Source organism: Salmo salar, chromosome 01 (assembly GCF_965601325.2).
Source record: "Salmo salar chromosome 01, fSalSal1, whole genome shotgun sequence".
NCBI lineage: Eukaryota > Metazoa > Chordata > Actinopteri > Salmoniformes > Salmonidae > Salmo > Salmo salar.
In genome coordinates, this window is record NC_138291.1 from 168488600 (window position 1) to 168505208 (window position 16609).

Here is a 16609-nt window from a genome sequence, read left to right on the forward strand (position 1 = left end):
TTGGCCTGGTTGTGTTACATTAAGCATCTTTATAGAATTTGTTACATGGACCCATACATAGTCTAAGTGGACTCTGGAGAATGTGGGGCAGATGGATTTCTAAATAGGGAGACATGTTGTACAGTAGTTCAATGCCATTTTATGCCCCAGAGAAGCTTTGACATCTCTGGTCACTTTCTTCTGCTGGTTTGTCTGTATGGTATTGGATGCACTTTTATTTGTTGTTGTATCACACTGTGCATTTACACAAGCTTGTTTTTACACACACAGAAAACTCTCTACCAACAAAACGTATTTTAGGTTACCTTTCTTATCGACAGAGACAAGGTTATATGAAGGTATTATTCACCGCTGTTGGACTTCAGGCCAGCTGCCTCCTCGAATGTTGCAACCAAAGTACAGGCTTCCAGTGCCTCTCAGCAACTGCAGTGAAGTATACATGGCTTTATTCCTTCTGCGTTTCACCTGTCACGATACTGTCCAGTGTTTAGAAGGTAAAGCTTCAAATAATTTCTTCGTCATTTCAATGTAATAAAAGTTTCTGGGAGAAGACCTGTGTGCCAAAGACGGCACCAGTTTAACCCTAAACAAGTTAACTCAGCAAAAAAAGAAACGTCCATTTTTCAGGACCCTGTCTTTCAAGGATAATTCGTAAAAATCCAAATACCTTCACTGATCTTCATTGTAAAGGGTTTAAACACTGTTTCCCATTCTTGTTCAATGAACCATAAACAATTAATGAACATGCACCTGTGGAACGGTCGTTAAGACACTAACAGCTTACAGACGGTAGGCAATTAAGGTCACAGTTATGAAAACGTTGGACACTAAAGAGGCCTTTCTACTGACTCTGAAAAATACCAAGAGAAAGATGCCCAGGCTCCCTGCTCATCTGCATGAACGTGCCTTAGGCATGCTGCAAGGAGGCAAGATGACTGCAGATGTGGCCAGGGCAATAAATTGCAACGTCCGTACAGTGAGACGCCTAAGACAGCGCTACAGGGAGGCAGGACAGACAGCTGATTGTCCTCGCAGTGGCAGACCACGTGTAACATCACCTGCACAGGATCGGAACATCGCACTTCCGTTACAGGTACAGGATGGCAACTGCCCGAGTTACACCAGGAACGCACAATCCCTCCATCAGTGCTCAGACTTTCCGCAATAGGCTGAGAGATGCTGGGACTGAGGGCTTGTAGGCCTGACCAGACAGGACTTGCAAAAAGTGCTCTTCACTGATGAGTCGCAGTTTTGTCTCGCCAGTGGTGATGGTCGGATTCGTGTTTATCGTCAAAGGAATGAGCGTTACACTGAGGCCTGTACTCTGGAGCAGGATCGATTTGGAGGTGGAGGGTCCGTCATGGTCTGGGGCGGTGTGTCACAGCATCATCGGACTGAGCTTGTCATTGCAGGCAATCTCAACGCTGTGCGTTACAGGGAAGACATCCTCCTCCCTCATGTGGTACCCTTCCTGCAGGCTCATCCTGACATGACCCTCCAGCATGACAATGCTACCAGCCATACTGCTCGTTCTGTGCGTGATTTCCTGCAAGACAGGAATGTCAGTGTTCTGCCATGGGAGAGTGAGTAACATCTCACAGCAAGAACTGGCAAATCTGGTGCAGTCCATGAGGAGGAGATGCACTGCAGTACTTAATGCAGCTGGTGGCCACACCAGATACTGACTGTTACTTTTGATTTTGACCCCCCCTGTTGTTCAGGGACACATTATTCAATTTCTGTTAGTCACATGTCTGTGGAACTTGTTCAGTTTGTCAGTTGTTGAATCTTGTTACGTTCATACAAATATTTACACATGTTAAGTTTGCTGAAAATAAATGCAGTTGACAGTGAGAGGACGTTTATTTTTGTAAGATCGTAAATTAATAATTGATTTGAAATTGAACAAAATTGTTTACATTTAAGCTGCAAAATTCTTGTTTGCAAATGGTGCTGTACCTTCTTGCCAACGTTCAACTGGGGCGTGTTCAGCAGGACTTATTGTTTTGGAACGTTCAGAAAGAAATAAGCTATGTAGAACAATCATGCATCTCTGACATGTTGAATAAGGAATCACGTCAGCTCTATTTGTGGGATTTCTATCTGCAACTTTCGAGAACGTTTTCGTACTGAACATGGCCTTTGTATATTATTGTTCACCAAACCAATCAGCTGTTTCCATCTCTGTAAAGTGTTAGGGAAACTAAATTGACCATGGTCAACATTGTATGCTTTGTTTTTCTGAACCACTGCTAAAATAGTGGGCAAATAAAAAGGTGCATTTTGTTTCAGGCATCTTTCACTTTACACAGGTAGACGGTACACTTCTGCTATTAGTTGGGTATTGTGTGTCTCTGTCACACACAACTCTCACCATACCACAATCCTTTCACCAGTTCTTATCGGCTTAGCTACAACTTTTCTCTAAATAAGACCATAGTTTCCATTCTCCTAATGCTTGAGTGTAGGACTGTGTGGTAGGGGAAACTGGTCCTAGATCAGTGCGGTTCAGCCAGGACAACTCCCACGCTGGTCTCTGATCTGTGCCCCATCTCCCAGAGGATCTTCCCCACACGTCTCAGTTCATCCCACTGCCCTTCATGTTAACAATGCAGACTTCCTCTGAAGCGGAGCCCATAATAGAGACGCCTTACAGACACTAGACTAGAACAGGATTTTACCACCACCTGAATGTCTTTTGTGTCTTATTATTGCATGCTGACATCCACCCACTTTTATTTTTTGTTGCATTCCTCCCAGGTGTTAGTGGTGCTTTTGTCTAAATGTGCTCATCCTTTTACGGAGTGATAGTACATTTCACCTGTAGTTGTCTTGTTTACGTCCAATGTCACTGACTCCACTAACACCGGGAACTACTTTCTCAATGAAGTGTTTTAAAAAATAAATAAAAATTCTACTCCAAATGAAGGATGCCACACAGTGCCTAGGGTGTCATTAAGATGACCCGGTAAACCCTGGGTTTCCACGCCATTGACGATCTCTTAGTGGGAGAGCCATAGAAATAGTGTTTTGGGGGTCTTTTCCTATTCTAGTAAGTATATTTCTATGTTTTGGCCTATTAGGAACTGTCATTTTGTTCTATCAGAACCTTATGGGTAGTTAAATGTTTGTTAGGACATTATGATGCCATTTTTGGTTTAATTTCAGTTCTTCCTAATTCGTAATGGAACTGAGCTGGATGTGTTGGTGTCAATCATCATGTCAGCTCTTTTTCTATTTGCATAAAACATGTCTGACCTGAATTAAATTACATAGGTGAGAGCAGAGTATGTTTAGCCATTTTTTTAACATTCAGCATCACTACGTCAAGGGAAATAAAGTATTCTTTCTAACAACGATATCTACATATACACTATATATACAGAAGTATGTGGACACCCCTTAGTGGATTCTGCTTTTTCAGCCACACCTGTTTCTAACAAGTGTATAAAATCCAGCACACAGCCATGCAATCTCCATTGACAAATACTGGCAGTGGAATGAACTTACTGAAAAGCTCAGTGACTTTCAACCTGGCACCGTCACAGGATGCCACCTTTCCAACGAGTCAGTTCGTCAAATTTCTGCCCTGCTGGTGCTACCCTGGTCAACTGGAAGTGCTGTTACTGTAAAGTGGAAATGTTTAGTCTAGGAGCAACAACGGCTCACCCTCAGTGGTAGCCACACAAGCTAACAGAATGAGACCGCCGAGTGCTGAAGCGTATAAACAATCTTCTGTCCTCGATTGCAACACTCACTACCGAGTTCCAAACTGCCTCTGGAAGCAATTTCAGCACAAGAACTGTTATTCAGGAGCTTCATGAAACGGTTTTCTATGGCCGAGCAGCCGCAAACAAGCCTAAGATCACCATGTGCAATGCCAAGCGTCGGCTGGAGTGGTGTAAAGCTCACCGCCATTGGACTCTGGAGCAGTGGAAACGCGTTCTCTAGAGTAATGAATCTTCACCATCTGGCAGTGCAACGGAAAAATCTGGGTTTGGCCGATTCCGGAGAACGCAACCTGCCCTAATGCATAGTGCCAACTGTACGTTTTGGTGGAGGAGGAATAATGGTCTGGGGATGTTTTTCATGGTTCGGACTAGGCCCCTTAGTTCCAGTGAAGGGAAATGTTAACGCTACAGCATACAATAACATTCTAACGATTGTGTGCTTTCCCTGCAGTAATGCTCCAACATCTAGTGGAAAACCTTCCCATAAAAATATATATACATATACATCAATGATGTCGCTCTCGCTGCTGGTGATTCTCTGATCCACCTCTATGCAGACGACACCATTCTGTAAACTTCTGGCCCTTCTTTGTGTTAACTAACCTCCAGACGAGCTTCAATGCCATACAACTCTCCTTCCGTGGCCTCCAACTGCTCTTAAATGCAAGTAAAACTAAATGCATGCTCTTCAACCGATCGCTACCAGCACCTGCTCGCCCGTCCAGCATCATTACTCTGGACGGTTCTGACCTAGAATATGTGGACAACTACAAATACCTAGGTGTCTGGCTAGACTGTAAACTCTCCTTCCAGACTCACATTAAGCATCTCCAATCCAAAATTAAATCTAGAATCGGCTTCCTATTTCGCAACAAAGCATCCTTCACTCATGCTGCCAAACATACCCTCGTAAAACTGACCATCCTACCGATCCTCGACTTCGGCGATGTCATCTATAAAATAGCCTCCAACACTCTACTCAACTAATTGGATGCAGTTTATCACAATGCCATCTGTTTTGTCACCAAAGCCCCATATATTACCCACCACTGCGACCTGTACGCTCTCGTTGGCTTGCCATCTACAAGTCTCTTAGGTAAAGCCCCGCCTTATCTCATCTCACTGGTCACCATAGCAGCACCCACCCGTAGCACGCACTCCAGCAGGTATATCTCACTGGTCACCCCAAAAGCCAATTCCTGCTTTGGCCGCCTTTCCTTCCAGTTCTTTGCTGACTGGAACGAACTGCAAAAATCACTGAAGCTGGAGACCCATATCTCCCTCACTAGCTTTAAGCACCAGCTGTCAGATGAGCTCACAGATCACTGCACCTGTACATAGCTCATCTGTAAACAGCCCATCCAACTACCTCATCCCTATACTGTATTTATTTATTTATCTTGCTCCTTTGCACCCCAGTATCTCTATTTGCACATTCATCTTCTGCACGTCTACCATTCCAGTGTCTAATTGCTATATTGTAATTACTTCGCCACCATGGCCTATTTATTGCCTTACCTCCCTTATCTTACCTCATTTGCACTCACTGTATTTAGATTTTTCTTTTTTCTACTGTATAATTGACTGTATGTTTTTTCCATGTGTAACTCTGTGTTGTTTTATGTGCCGAACTGCTATGCTTTATATTGGCCAGGTCGCAGTTGTAAATGAGAACTTATTGTCAAATAGCCTACCTGGTTAAATAAAGGTAAAATAAAATACGAGTGGCGGATGTTATAGCAGCAAAGGGGGGGACCAACTCCAAATTAATGCCCATGGTTTTAGAATGAGATGTTCAACGACCAGGTATCCACATACTTTTGGTCATGTAGTGCATTTCAGGATGTTGTATATCCCTGGAAATCATCAGAATTCTTGTAAACATTAACAGTTTTGAAAACAGTTGTCTAAACAGAGTGGTCTATCGGCACAACTTACCCCGGTTATGGGGTAAGTTTAGCATTGATCCGCCTTGGGGTAAGCGTGTGATGATGTCCTGTGACATTGGGGCATGGTGCTGATAGGTCAAAGTTGAATTCATGGAATGTGGGTGTGCTATATCGTATATCTTAAATGTATGGCTACATTCAGATATAGATCTCTGTTCAAAATCACTTACCTTTCCATTTCTTGACCAGTTGTCTGGGACAAGGATGTTGTTTCAGTGTGCAAGTTCTCTGCATTTTGAGGCTACTAAGCCCATGAAATCAGTCTGAAATGATTGACATGTTCATCAAGCTCAGACTCCATGTCATCAGATAAGACCTTGTGTGCGTCTGCTACTCGATCCTAGCCTCTCTTTCACACAGGTACAGTGAGGGGAAAATGTATTTGATCCCCTGCTGATTTTGTACGTTTGCCCACTGACAAAGAAAGGATCAGTCTATAATTTTAATGGTAGGTTTATTTGAACAGTGAGAGACAAAATAACAACAAAAAAATCCAGAAAAACACGTCTAAAATGTTATAAATTGGTTTGCATTTTAATGAGGGAAAAAAGTATTTGACCCCCTCTCAATCAGAAAGATTTCTGGCTCCCAGGTGTCTTTTATACAGGTAACGAGCTGAGATTAGGAGCACACTCTTAAAGGGAGTGCTCCTAACCGCAGCTTGTTACCTGTATAAAAGACACCTGTCCACAGAAGCAATCAATCAGATTCCAAACTCTCCACCATGGCCAAGACCAAAGAGCTCTCCAAGGATGTCAGGGACAAGATTGTAGACCTACACAAGGCTGGAATGGGCTACAAGACCATCGCCAAGCAGCTTGGTGAGAAGGTGACAACAGTTGGTGCGATTATTCGCAAATGGAAGAAACACTAAATAACTGTCAATCTCCCTCGGCCTGGGGCTCCATGCAAGATCTCACCTCGTGGAGTTGCAATGATCATGAGAACGGTGAGGAATCAGCCCAGAACTACACGGGAGGATATTGTCAATGATCTCAAGGCAGCTGGGACCATAGTCACCAAGAAAACAATTGGTAACACACTACGCCGTGAAGAACTGAAGTCCTGCAGCGCCCGCAAGGTCCCCCTGCTCAAGAAAGCACACATATACATGCCCGTCTGAAGTTTGCCAATGTACATCTGAATGATTCAGAGGACTACTGGGTGAAAGTGTTGTGGTCAGATGAGACCAAAGTGGACCTCTTTGGCATCAACTCAACTCGACATGTTTGGAGGAGGAGGAATGCTGCCTATGACCCCAAGAACACCATCCCCACCGTCAAACATGGAGGTGGAAACATTATGCTTTGGGGGTGTTTTTCTGCTAAGGGGACAGGACAACTTCACCGCATCAAAGGGATGATGGACGGGGCCATGTACCGTCAAATCTTGGGTGAGAACCAAAACACACGGCCAAGGCAACAAAGGAGTGGCTCAAGAAGAAGCACATTAAGGTCCTGGAGTGGCCTAGCCAGTCTCCAGACCTTAATCCCATAGAAAATCTGTGGAGGGAGCTGACGGTTCGAGTTGCCAAACGTCAGCCTCAAAACCTTAATGACTTGGAGAAGATCTGCAAAGAGGTGTGGGACAAAATCACTCCTGAGATGTGTGCTAACCTGGTGGCCAACTACAAGAAATGTCTGACCTCTGTGATTGCCAACAAGGGTTTTGCCACCAAGTACTAAGTCATGTTTTGCAGAGGGGTCAAATATTTATTTCACTCATTAAAATGCAAATCATTTTATAACATTTTTGACATGGGTTTTTCTTGATTTTTTGGTTGTTATTCTGTCTCTTACTGTTCCAATAAACCTACCATTAAAATGATAGACTGATAATTTCTTTGTCAGTGGGCAAATGTCCAAAATCAGCAGGGGATCAAATACTTTCCCCTCTCACTGTACATGTTAGTTTAGTTTTTTTGTCATTGTGCCTCTTCAGTGTCATTCTATTTTGTCTATTTTATCCCTTGCTGCTGCTCAAGGGGACATATTCTCTTATGTTACTTCATTGGCTGCTCTCTCAAGAACCACAAGGGTGGCTAAAAGCCTGCTTGTTTTACTTTTGTATACAGAGGGCCTGATGCACTGTAATATGTTAATATGCATGACGCATTGCAAAAATACTATGCATATTATACATAAAAGTCATTAGGGATGCACAATATATCGGTGAGCATTTCGGAATCGAACGATATTAATTTAACGCCGATGTGCAAAACCGATGTCAAAGCTGACGTGCATACTTATATAACATAGGTAGATGATGTAATGATGCCATGAAAAATATGATGAAATGACTGAACAAATGAACAATGAAACAGCACAGCAAGTAAGTGAAATAGGTTTTGCTTATTTTTTACTGGTAATGGGGACATATGTAAATGCCAACAAAATAACTTTTTGGTGTGTGTGTGTTTCAACTATTTAACTGTGGTAGAATGCTTAATAGGACTCTCTAAAATGTTAAATATTGGTTATCGGTATAGGGTTTTTTGGCAAGGAAAATATCAGATATCGGTATAGGCCAAAAATGTCATCGGTGCATTCCTAAAACTGACCAAATGTAATCATTATTGGCCATTGGCTCAACTTACCCCAAGGCAAACATTCTGACTATATTAGCCCACACAGCTACAAGGATGCACTTTTATGCTAGGTTTAGCACCTCATTTTGTAGCTTGTAGAGAACCCAACTGATGAACAAAACAATCGTAAAACTATCTACTTTGGTTTAGACACAAGCATCATGAAACACATTCATCTGACTTTGTGACAATCTATTTTTTATTTTACCTAACTTGCTTACCATTTTTTCCATGTGGATGTTTCCTTCACAGTCCCGATGACCTCTTTCTAGATATTTGGTCACATGATTCATTTTGTGTACGGTTTCCTAGAAACTTACCCCACTCCCCTACCAATAAATTAGGTAATCTTTTTTGACTTTTCAGCAACCTAGACACTTCCACTCTGGAATAGACAACTGCCAGTTTTGGTTGGTAGTGACACATTTGTTCTCTTGAAAGAATGTACAAGTAAAAGCAAATAACAGACACATTTACTGTAAAGTTTACAGTGTAATAAAATGCTCCTCTGGAATAGTTCATTTATTATAACTTCAAACAAAAATAATCTCTACAAAAACTATTCAAATAATGTCATATTATATTGATACTTTGTCGATTTCTTTTTTCTCTCCTTTCAGACTGATAAGTTTAAATTCTGTTTTACTCCTGAATACTGTGTGAAGATAAAATCTTGCTAAACTGTGGCGACTCATTCCTATAACAACCATAATAGTGACTAAAATCTTAATATTGATAACCCTCTGGATATTGTAATAATTATGTATAATCTCAGCGTCTGTCGGTGGGCACGTAACATGCAATAACGACTGAAGAAGATGATGAAATAAAAATTAAAAAATGGAAAAGGTGAAAACAAGTCTGTTATTTTGAGTCGAAGATATGAAACCTGGTTTACAGTATATTCTACATAGACGTCAGCAGCGAATCCCAGCCCAGCCCTCCCCAAGTCTAGCCAAACGCTCTGTCTGTCTGTCTGTCTGTCTGTCTGTCTGTCTGTCTGTCTGTCTGTCTGTCTGTCTGTCTGTCTGTCTGTCTGTCTGTCTGTCTGTCTGTCTGTCTGTCTGTCTGTCTGTCTGTCTGTCTGTCTGTCTCTGTCTGTCTGTCTGTCTGTCTGTCTGTCTGTCTGTCTGTCTGTCTGTCTGTCTGTGTCTGTCTGTCTGTCTGTCTGTCTGGAGCAGTAAGTGCAGGGTCTCAAGAGAAGAGGGGCACATTAACTCAATGAATTAAGACAAAGGAAATGTACTTGTGTTACATCAGCAATTCCTCCCTCCCTTTTCTTCATAGTGAACAGTAGTGATTTAAAGTGTTAAACGAACAGTCGTTAGCTCATTTAATAATAATTATGCTTTTTGGTATGAGATCGAGATTCCTCCAGCTCAAGATTAAAGGGAGAGAGACAGGGGGTTTGGTTGTCTGATTTTCCTCCACCTTCCTCTGTTCTCTCTGAAGTCATTCTCTTGTTTTACTCTCACACGTTCCCCGAGTCAGTGAGGTGTGTGTGTGTGTGTGTGTGTGTGGGGGGGGGGGGGGGTGTATTTGCAGACCTTTCCCAACCTTCCCTCTCTAAGGATCCACACACACAACAGTTCCCCCTGTGTTTGAGGGGGCAGCAGGTGACTCAGTGTGCAGTTAAAGTGGCCAGAAGGTGGGGTAGCAGGACGCAGAGCAGTAGGGGGGCGAGGAAGTGGAGGTGGGCGGTGCAGGCCGTGTTGCAGGCCTTGTCCCCCTCGCAGCGTGACTGTTGGCACAGCACGCCCTTAAACTCTGGGGGACAGATACACTTCTGGTTCTGGGAGCAGGTCCCGCCGTTCTGACATAGGAGCAGCTCCTCGTCACACACATTGGCTGTGAGAGAGAGGGGGAGAAGCAGAAAGAGGTGAATGAAGTGATCGAGAAGGTGAGGATAGAGGTAGAGAAGGTGTAGGGAGAGAAGAAGAGGATGAAAGCGAGAGAGGAGGTTGAGGAAGGTGATTGAAGGCGAATGAGAAAAAGGGATGCGGGAAAGAGAGGGAGATAGTGGCAAAACAAGGTTCCATGAAAGATAAAAGTAGGATGGGGGAGTAAAGAGCAAAGAGAATAAAGGGAGTAAGATAGGAGAGAGCGATCGGGGGAAGATGAGAAGAGGAGTATTGCCACAGAAAGAACAAGATGGGGAAGAGAGATGAAGGGAGCAATGAAAGTATATCGATAGAAAGAGAGAGGGGGAAGAAAGAAGAAAATATTAATTATCCTATCCTCGAGCTCGGCAACGAATAGCACCTGCCTTCTCTTTTCTGCCATATTTTTTCCAGTTTGTTTTGGAGCATGCACTTTCTCTGAATCAGAGTAATGTCTCTATTTTTGTTCAGAAGACTCTTATACATTTCTTAGTTGTCTGTAAATCATAGGCTGAATGAAAAAGCTGTAAATGGGGTGGGGAATAACATGCTGGTAGTTTTTATACTGTACAAGATATTTGGCCTAAAGACGCAGTGTGTTTACAAGAAAGGGTGTGTGTGTGTGTATCAGCGTGTGTGCATGCATCATGTGTGTGCATGTGCGTGCGTGTGTACGGGTGTGTGACGTAAAGACCTGTGAAGATTTGTAGGGCATGATGACAAAAGCATGCTCAAAGCTTTTATGTTCTGGATCTCTCTCTGTGTATCATTCCATTGCATGTTTATGCCACCGAAAACATTTTTACTCTCTCACCTTAATCCAATATGGGATCCACTGTGCTCTACTGATTGACCCAATTGGCTAACTAACAAACAGCAGTAAGGAGGGATTCCAAAGCCAGCCTCAGAGAGAAAAGGAGGCTGGGGCTGTATGTGTTTGAGACTGGCCCTGACTCTATGGTATATGATAGGGGGAAGAAGGGTTAAGGTGTTAATGAAAGGAGCAGGGGATGCTAAAGGTTACTATGACTGTCGTGTGACATATTCCCCACACATACACCCCCCCCCCCCCACATACATACACTATCTTTCCCCCCCACACATATCTACACCACACACACACCCAAGTGCATATCTCCCCCTGTATACTCACAGTAACAGCCTTGTTTCCAGTAGTACCCAGGGAAACAGTCATCACACTTGGACCCCGTAGCGCCGTCTTTACACTGGCAAAAGCCTGTCCCATTACACCGGTCATGGACAGAACCCATCTGGTTACAGTTACACTCTGGGGAGAGGGGGATAGAGGGAGAGGAATGGAGAAAGATGGAGGGAGGCAGGCATGTTAGAAAATAGATCTATTTGTAAATTCAGTTAATTTGGTGTATGTGTGCATGTGTAAATCTCTCTCTCTCCCTCTCCTGTATTGATTCAATGCCAGTCTCTGTGTGCCAGTAGCCTGGCAGGTGAGCTAATGGGGCCCTCATTTGTGCTGACTCCAAGGCCTGGACCTGCCCCCACTGTGACAGGATTATCCTCCCGACTCCCCTTGTGCCCCCCTTCTACCCTCCTCCAGCCCTCCTACCTTCTACCCTCCTCCAGCTCTCCTCCTACCCTCTTCCCACCCTCCTTCTACCCTCCTCCAGCCCTCCTACCTTCTACCCTCCTCCAGCTCTCCTCCTACCCTCTTCCCACCCTCCTGCTACCCTCCTCCAGCCCTCCTACCTTCTACCCTCCTCCAGCTCTCCTCCTACCCTCTTCCCACCCTCCTGCTACCCTCCTCCAGCCCTCCTACCTTCTACCCTCCTCCAGCTCCCTTCCTACCCTCTTCTCACCCTTCTGCTACCCTCCTCCAGCCCTCCTACCTTCTACCCTCCTCCAGCTCTCCTCCTACCTTCTTCCCACCCGCCTTCTACCCTCCTTCAGCCCCCTCCTACCCTCCTTCAGCCCCCCTCCTACCGTCCTCCAGCACCCCACCTCTCACCTGCAGATGGACTACATCAACACTACAGTCAGCTCCATAGAGAATCCAGGAGGATTAATAGTCTGATCTACATTCAGTTCCACAGAGAATCCAGGAGGATTAATAGTCTGATCTCCATTCAGCTCCATAGAGAATCCAGGAGGATTAATAGTCTGATCTACATTCAGCTCCACAGAGAATCCAGGAGGATTAATAGTCTGATCTACATTCAGCTCCACAGAGAATCCAGGAGGATTAATAGTCTGATCTACAGTCAGCTCCACAGAGAATCCAGGAGGATTAATAGTCTGATCTACATTCAGCTCCACAGAGAATCCAGGAGGATTTATAGTCTGATCTACAGTCAGCTCCATAGAGAATCCAGGAGGATTAATAGTCTGATCTACAGTCAGCTCCATAGAGAATCCAGGAGGATTAATAGTCTGATCTACATTCAGTTCCATAGAGAATCCAGGAGGATTAATAGTCTGATCTACATTCAGTTCCACAGAGAATCCAGGAGGATTAATAGTCTGATCTACATTCAGCTCCACAGAGAATCCAGGAGGATTAATAGTCTGATCTACATTCAGCTCCACAGAGAATCCAGGAGGATTAATAGTCTGATCTACATTCAGTTCCACAGAGAATCCAGGAGGATTAATAGTCTGATCTACATTCAGTTCCACAGAGAATCCAGGAGGATTAATAGTCTGATCTACATTCAGCTCCACAGAGAATCCAGGAGGATTAATAGTCTGATCTACATTCAGTTCCACAGAGAATCCAGGAGGATTAGTAGTCTGATCTACATTCAGTTCCACAGAGAATCCAGGAGGATTAGTAGTCTGATCTACATTCAGTTCCACAGAGAATCCAGGAGGATTAATAGTCTGATCTACATTCAGCTCCACAGAGAATCCAGGAGGATTAGTAGTCTGATCTACATTCAGTTCCACAGAGAATCCAGGAGGATTAATAGTCTGATCTACATTCAGCTCCACAGAGAATCCAGGAGGATTAGTAGTCTGATCTACATTCAGCTCCACAGAGAATCCAGGAGGATTAATAGTCTGATCTCAGTGAGTCAGTGTTTTTATCTGTTTAGCAGTTTTTTTCTGGCAGTTTGTTTGGAGATGCTGATCTCGCTAAACTGTATTTCTGATCAATGACGTCTTGGTGGATGACGTCAATGACGTCTTGACGTCTTTGTGTAACACACATAATGCCTAATGATTATTCTGCAATAAATGCAGACACACACACACACAGTGACTGACCGATGCAGACACCCTCGTCGTCTAGTTCGGCGGAAGCGTTTCTGAAGTAGCCCAGTCTGCAGTGCTGGCAGTTCTGTCCTCTGGTATTGTGCTTGCAGCTGACGCACGTCACGATGTTCAGGTAGTCTATGTAGCTGCAGCGGTTAGAGTGGCCGTAGCACTCACAGTCTGGGAACAGAGAGGATAGTTAGAGTGGCCGTAGCACTCACAGTCTGGGAACAGAGAGGATAGTTAGAGTGGCCGTAGCACTCACAGTCTGGGAACAGAGAGGATAGTTAGAGTGGTCGTAGCACTCACAGTCTGGGAACAGAGAGGATAGAGTGGTCGTAGCACTCACAGTCTGGGGACAGAGAGGAGAGTTGGTGATGAACAGTGGGACAGTCTGGGAACAGAGAGGAGAGTTGGGGTGATGAACAGTGGGACAGTCTGGGAACAGAGAGGAGAGTTGGGTTGATGAACAGTGGGACAGTCTGAGAACAGAGAGGAGAGTTGGGGTGATGAACAGTGGGACAGTCTGGGAACAGAGAGGAGAGTTGGGTTGATGAACAGTGGGACAGTCTGAGAACAGAGAGGAGAGTTGGGGTGATGAACAGTGGGACAGTCTGAGAACAGAGAGGAGAGTTGGGTTGATGAACAGTGGGACAGTCTGAGAACAGAGAGGAGAGTTGGGGTGATGAACAGTGGGACAGTCTGGGAACAGAGAGGAGAGTTGGGTTGATGAACAGTGGGACAGTCTGAGAACAGAGAGGAGAGTTGGGGTGATGAACAGTGGGACAGTCTGAGAACAGAGAGGAGAGTTGGGTGATGAACAGTGGGACAGTCTGGGAACAGAGAGGAGAGTTGGGGTGATGAACAGTGGGACAGTCTGAGAACAGAGAGGAGAGTTGGGGTGATGAACAGTGGGACAGTCTGGGAACAGAGAGGAGAGTTGGGGTGATGAACAGTGGGACAGTCTGAGAACAGAGAGGAGAGTTGGGGTGATGAACAGTGGGACAGTCTGAGAACAGAGAGGAGAGTTGGGGTGATGAACAGTGGGACAGTCTGGGAACAGAGAGGAGAGTTGGGGTGATGAACAGTGGGACAGTCTGAGAACAGAGAGGAGAGTTGGGGTGATGAACAGTGGGACAGTCTGAGAACAGAGAGGAGAGTTGGGGTGATGAACAGTAGGACAGTCTGAGAACAGAGAGGAGAGTTGGAGTGATGAACAGTGGGACAGTCTGAGAACAGAGAGGAGAGTTGGTGATGAACAGTAGGACAGTCTGGGAACAGAGAGGAGAGTTGGGGTGATGAACAGTGGGACAGTCTGGGAACAGAGAGGAGAGTTGGGGTGATGAACAGTGGGACAGTCTGAGAACAGAGAGGAGAGTTGGGGTGATGAACAGTGGGACAGTCTGGGAACAGAGAGGAGAGTTGGGGTGATGAACAGTGGGACAGTCTGGGAACAGAGAGGAGAGTTGGGGTGATGAACAGTGGGACAGTCTGGGAACAGAGAGGAGAGTTGGGGTGATGAACAGTGGGACAGTCTGGGAACAGAGAGGAGAGTTGGGGTGATGAACAGTGGGACAGCCTGAGAACAGAGAGGAGAGTTGGGGTGATGAACAGTAGGACAGTCTGGGGACAGAGAGGAGAGTTGGTGATGAACAGTGGGACAGTCTGGGAACAGAGAGGAGAGTTGGGGTGATGAACAGTGGGACAGTCTGAGAACAGAGAGGAGAGTTGGTGATGAACAGTGGGACAGTCTGGGAACAGAGAGGAGAGTTGGTGATGAACAGTGGGACAGTCTGGGAACAGAGAGGAGAGTTGGTGATGAACAGTGGGACAGTCTGAGAACAGAGAGGAGAGTTGGGTTGATGAACAGTGGGACAGTCTGAGAACAGAGAGGAGAGTTGGGGTGATGAACAGTGGGACAGTCTGGGAACAGAGAGGAGAGTTGGGGTGATGAACAGTGGGACAGTCTGGGAACAGAGAGGAGAGTTGGGGTGATGAACAGTGGGACAGTCTGGGAACAGAGAGGAGAGTTGGAGTGATGAACAGTGGGACAGTCTGAGAACAGAGAGGAGAGTTGGTGATGAACAGTGGGACAGTCTGAGAACAGAGAGGAGAGTTGGGTTGATGAACAGTGGGACAGTCTGAGAACAGAGAGGAGAGTTGGGGTGATGAACAGTGGGACAGTCTGAGAACAGAGAGGAGAGTTGGGGTGATGAACAGTGGGACAGCCTGAGAACAGAGAGGAGAGTTGGGGTGATGAACAGTGGGACAGTCTGAGAACAGAGAGGAGAGTTGGGGTGATGAACAGTGGGACAGTCTGGGAACAGAGAGGAGAGTTGGGGTGATGAACAGTGGGACAGTCTGGGAACAGAGAGGAGAGTTGGGGTGATGAACAGTGGGACAGTCTGGGAACAGAGAGGAGAGTTGGGGTGATGAACAGTGGGACAGTCTGAGAACAGAGAGGAGAGTTGGGGTGATGAACAGTGGGACAGTCTGGGAACAGAGAGGAGAGTTGGGGTGATGAACAGTAGGACAGTCTGAGAACAGAGAGGAGAGTTGGGGTGATGAACAGTGGGACAGTCTGAGAACAGAGAGGAGAGTTGGGTTGATGAACAGTGGGACAGTCTGAGAACAGAGAGGAGAGTTGGGGTGATGAACAGTGGGACAGTCTGAGAACAGAGAGGAGAGTTGGGGTGATGAACAGTGGGACAGTCTGGGAACAGAGAGGAGAGTTGGGGTGATGAACAGTGGGACAGTCTGAGAACAGAGAGGAGAGTTGGGGTGATGAACAGTGGGACAGTCTGGGAACAGAGAGGAGAGTTGGTGATGAACAGTGGGACAGTCTGGGAACAGAGAGGAGAGTTGGTGATGAACAGTGGGACAGTCTGAGAACAGAGAGGAGAGTTGGGGTGATGAACAGTAGGACAGTCTGAGAACAGAGAGGAGAGTTGGGGTGATGAACAGTGGGACAGTCTGAGAACAGAGAGGAGAGTTGGGTTGATGAACAGTGGGACAGTCTGGGAACAGAGAGGAGAGTTGGTGATGAACAGTGGGACAGTCTGAGAACAGAGAGGAGAGTTGGGGTGATGAACAGTGGGACAGTCTGGGAACAGAGAGGAGAGTTGGGTTGATGAACAGTGGGACAGTCTGAGAACAGAGAGGAGAGTTGGGGTGATGAACAGTGGGACAGTCTGAGAACAGAGAGGAGAGTTGGGGTGATGAACAGTGGGA

At 45.5% G+C, this 16609-nt stretch overlaps 1 protein-coding gene across 4 annotated transcripts in view; it reads right to left on the minus strand.

The window, feature by feature from the left end:
* Positions 1 to 8751: 8751 nt before the first annotated feature.
* Positions 8752 to 16609, minus strand: part of ntng2b (netrin g2b) — a 126884-nt gene continuing 119026 nt past the window's right edge. For 3 of the 4 annotated variants that reach the window (XM_082956180.1, XM_082956184.1, XM_045693045.2), the window contains 3 exons: positions 13391 to 13558; positions 11301 to 11435; positions 8752 to 10115 (listed from right to left, as the gene is read on the minus strand). In XM_082956180.1, the coding sequence (XP_082812306.1) occupies positions 9889 to 10115; positions 11301 to 11435; positions 13391 to 13558 (530 nt within the window). In that variant the 3' untranslated portion in view covers positions 8752 to 9888. The remainder of the gene's footprint in view (positions 10116 to 11300; positions 11436 to 13390; positions 13559 to 16609) is intronic. The other variant, XM_082956187.1, reaches the window with a different exon arrangement.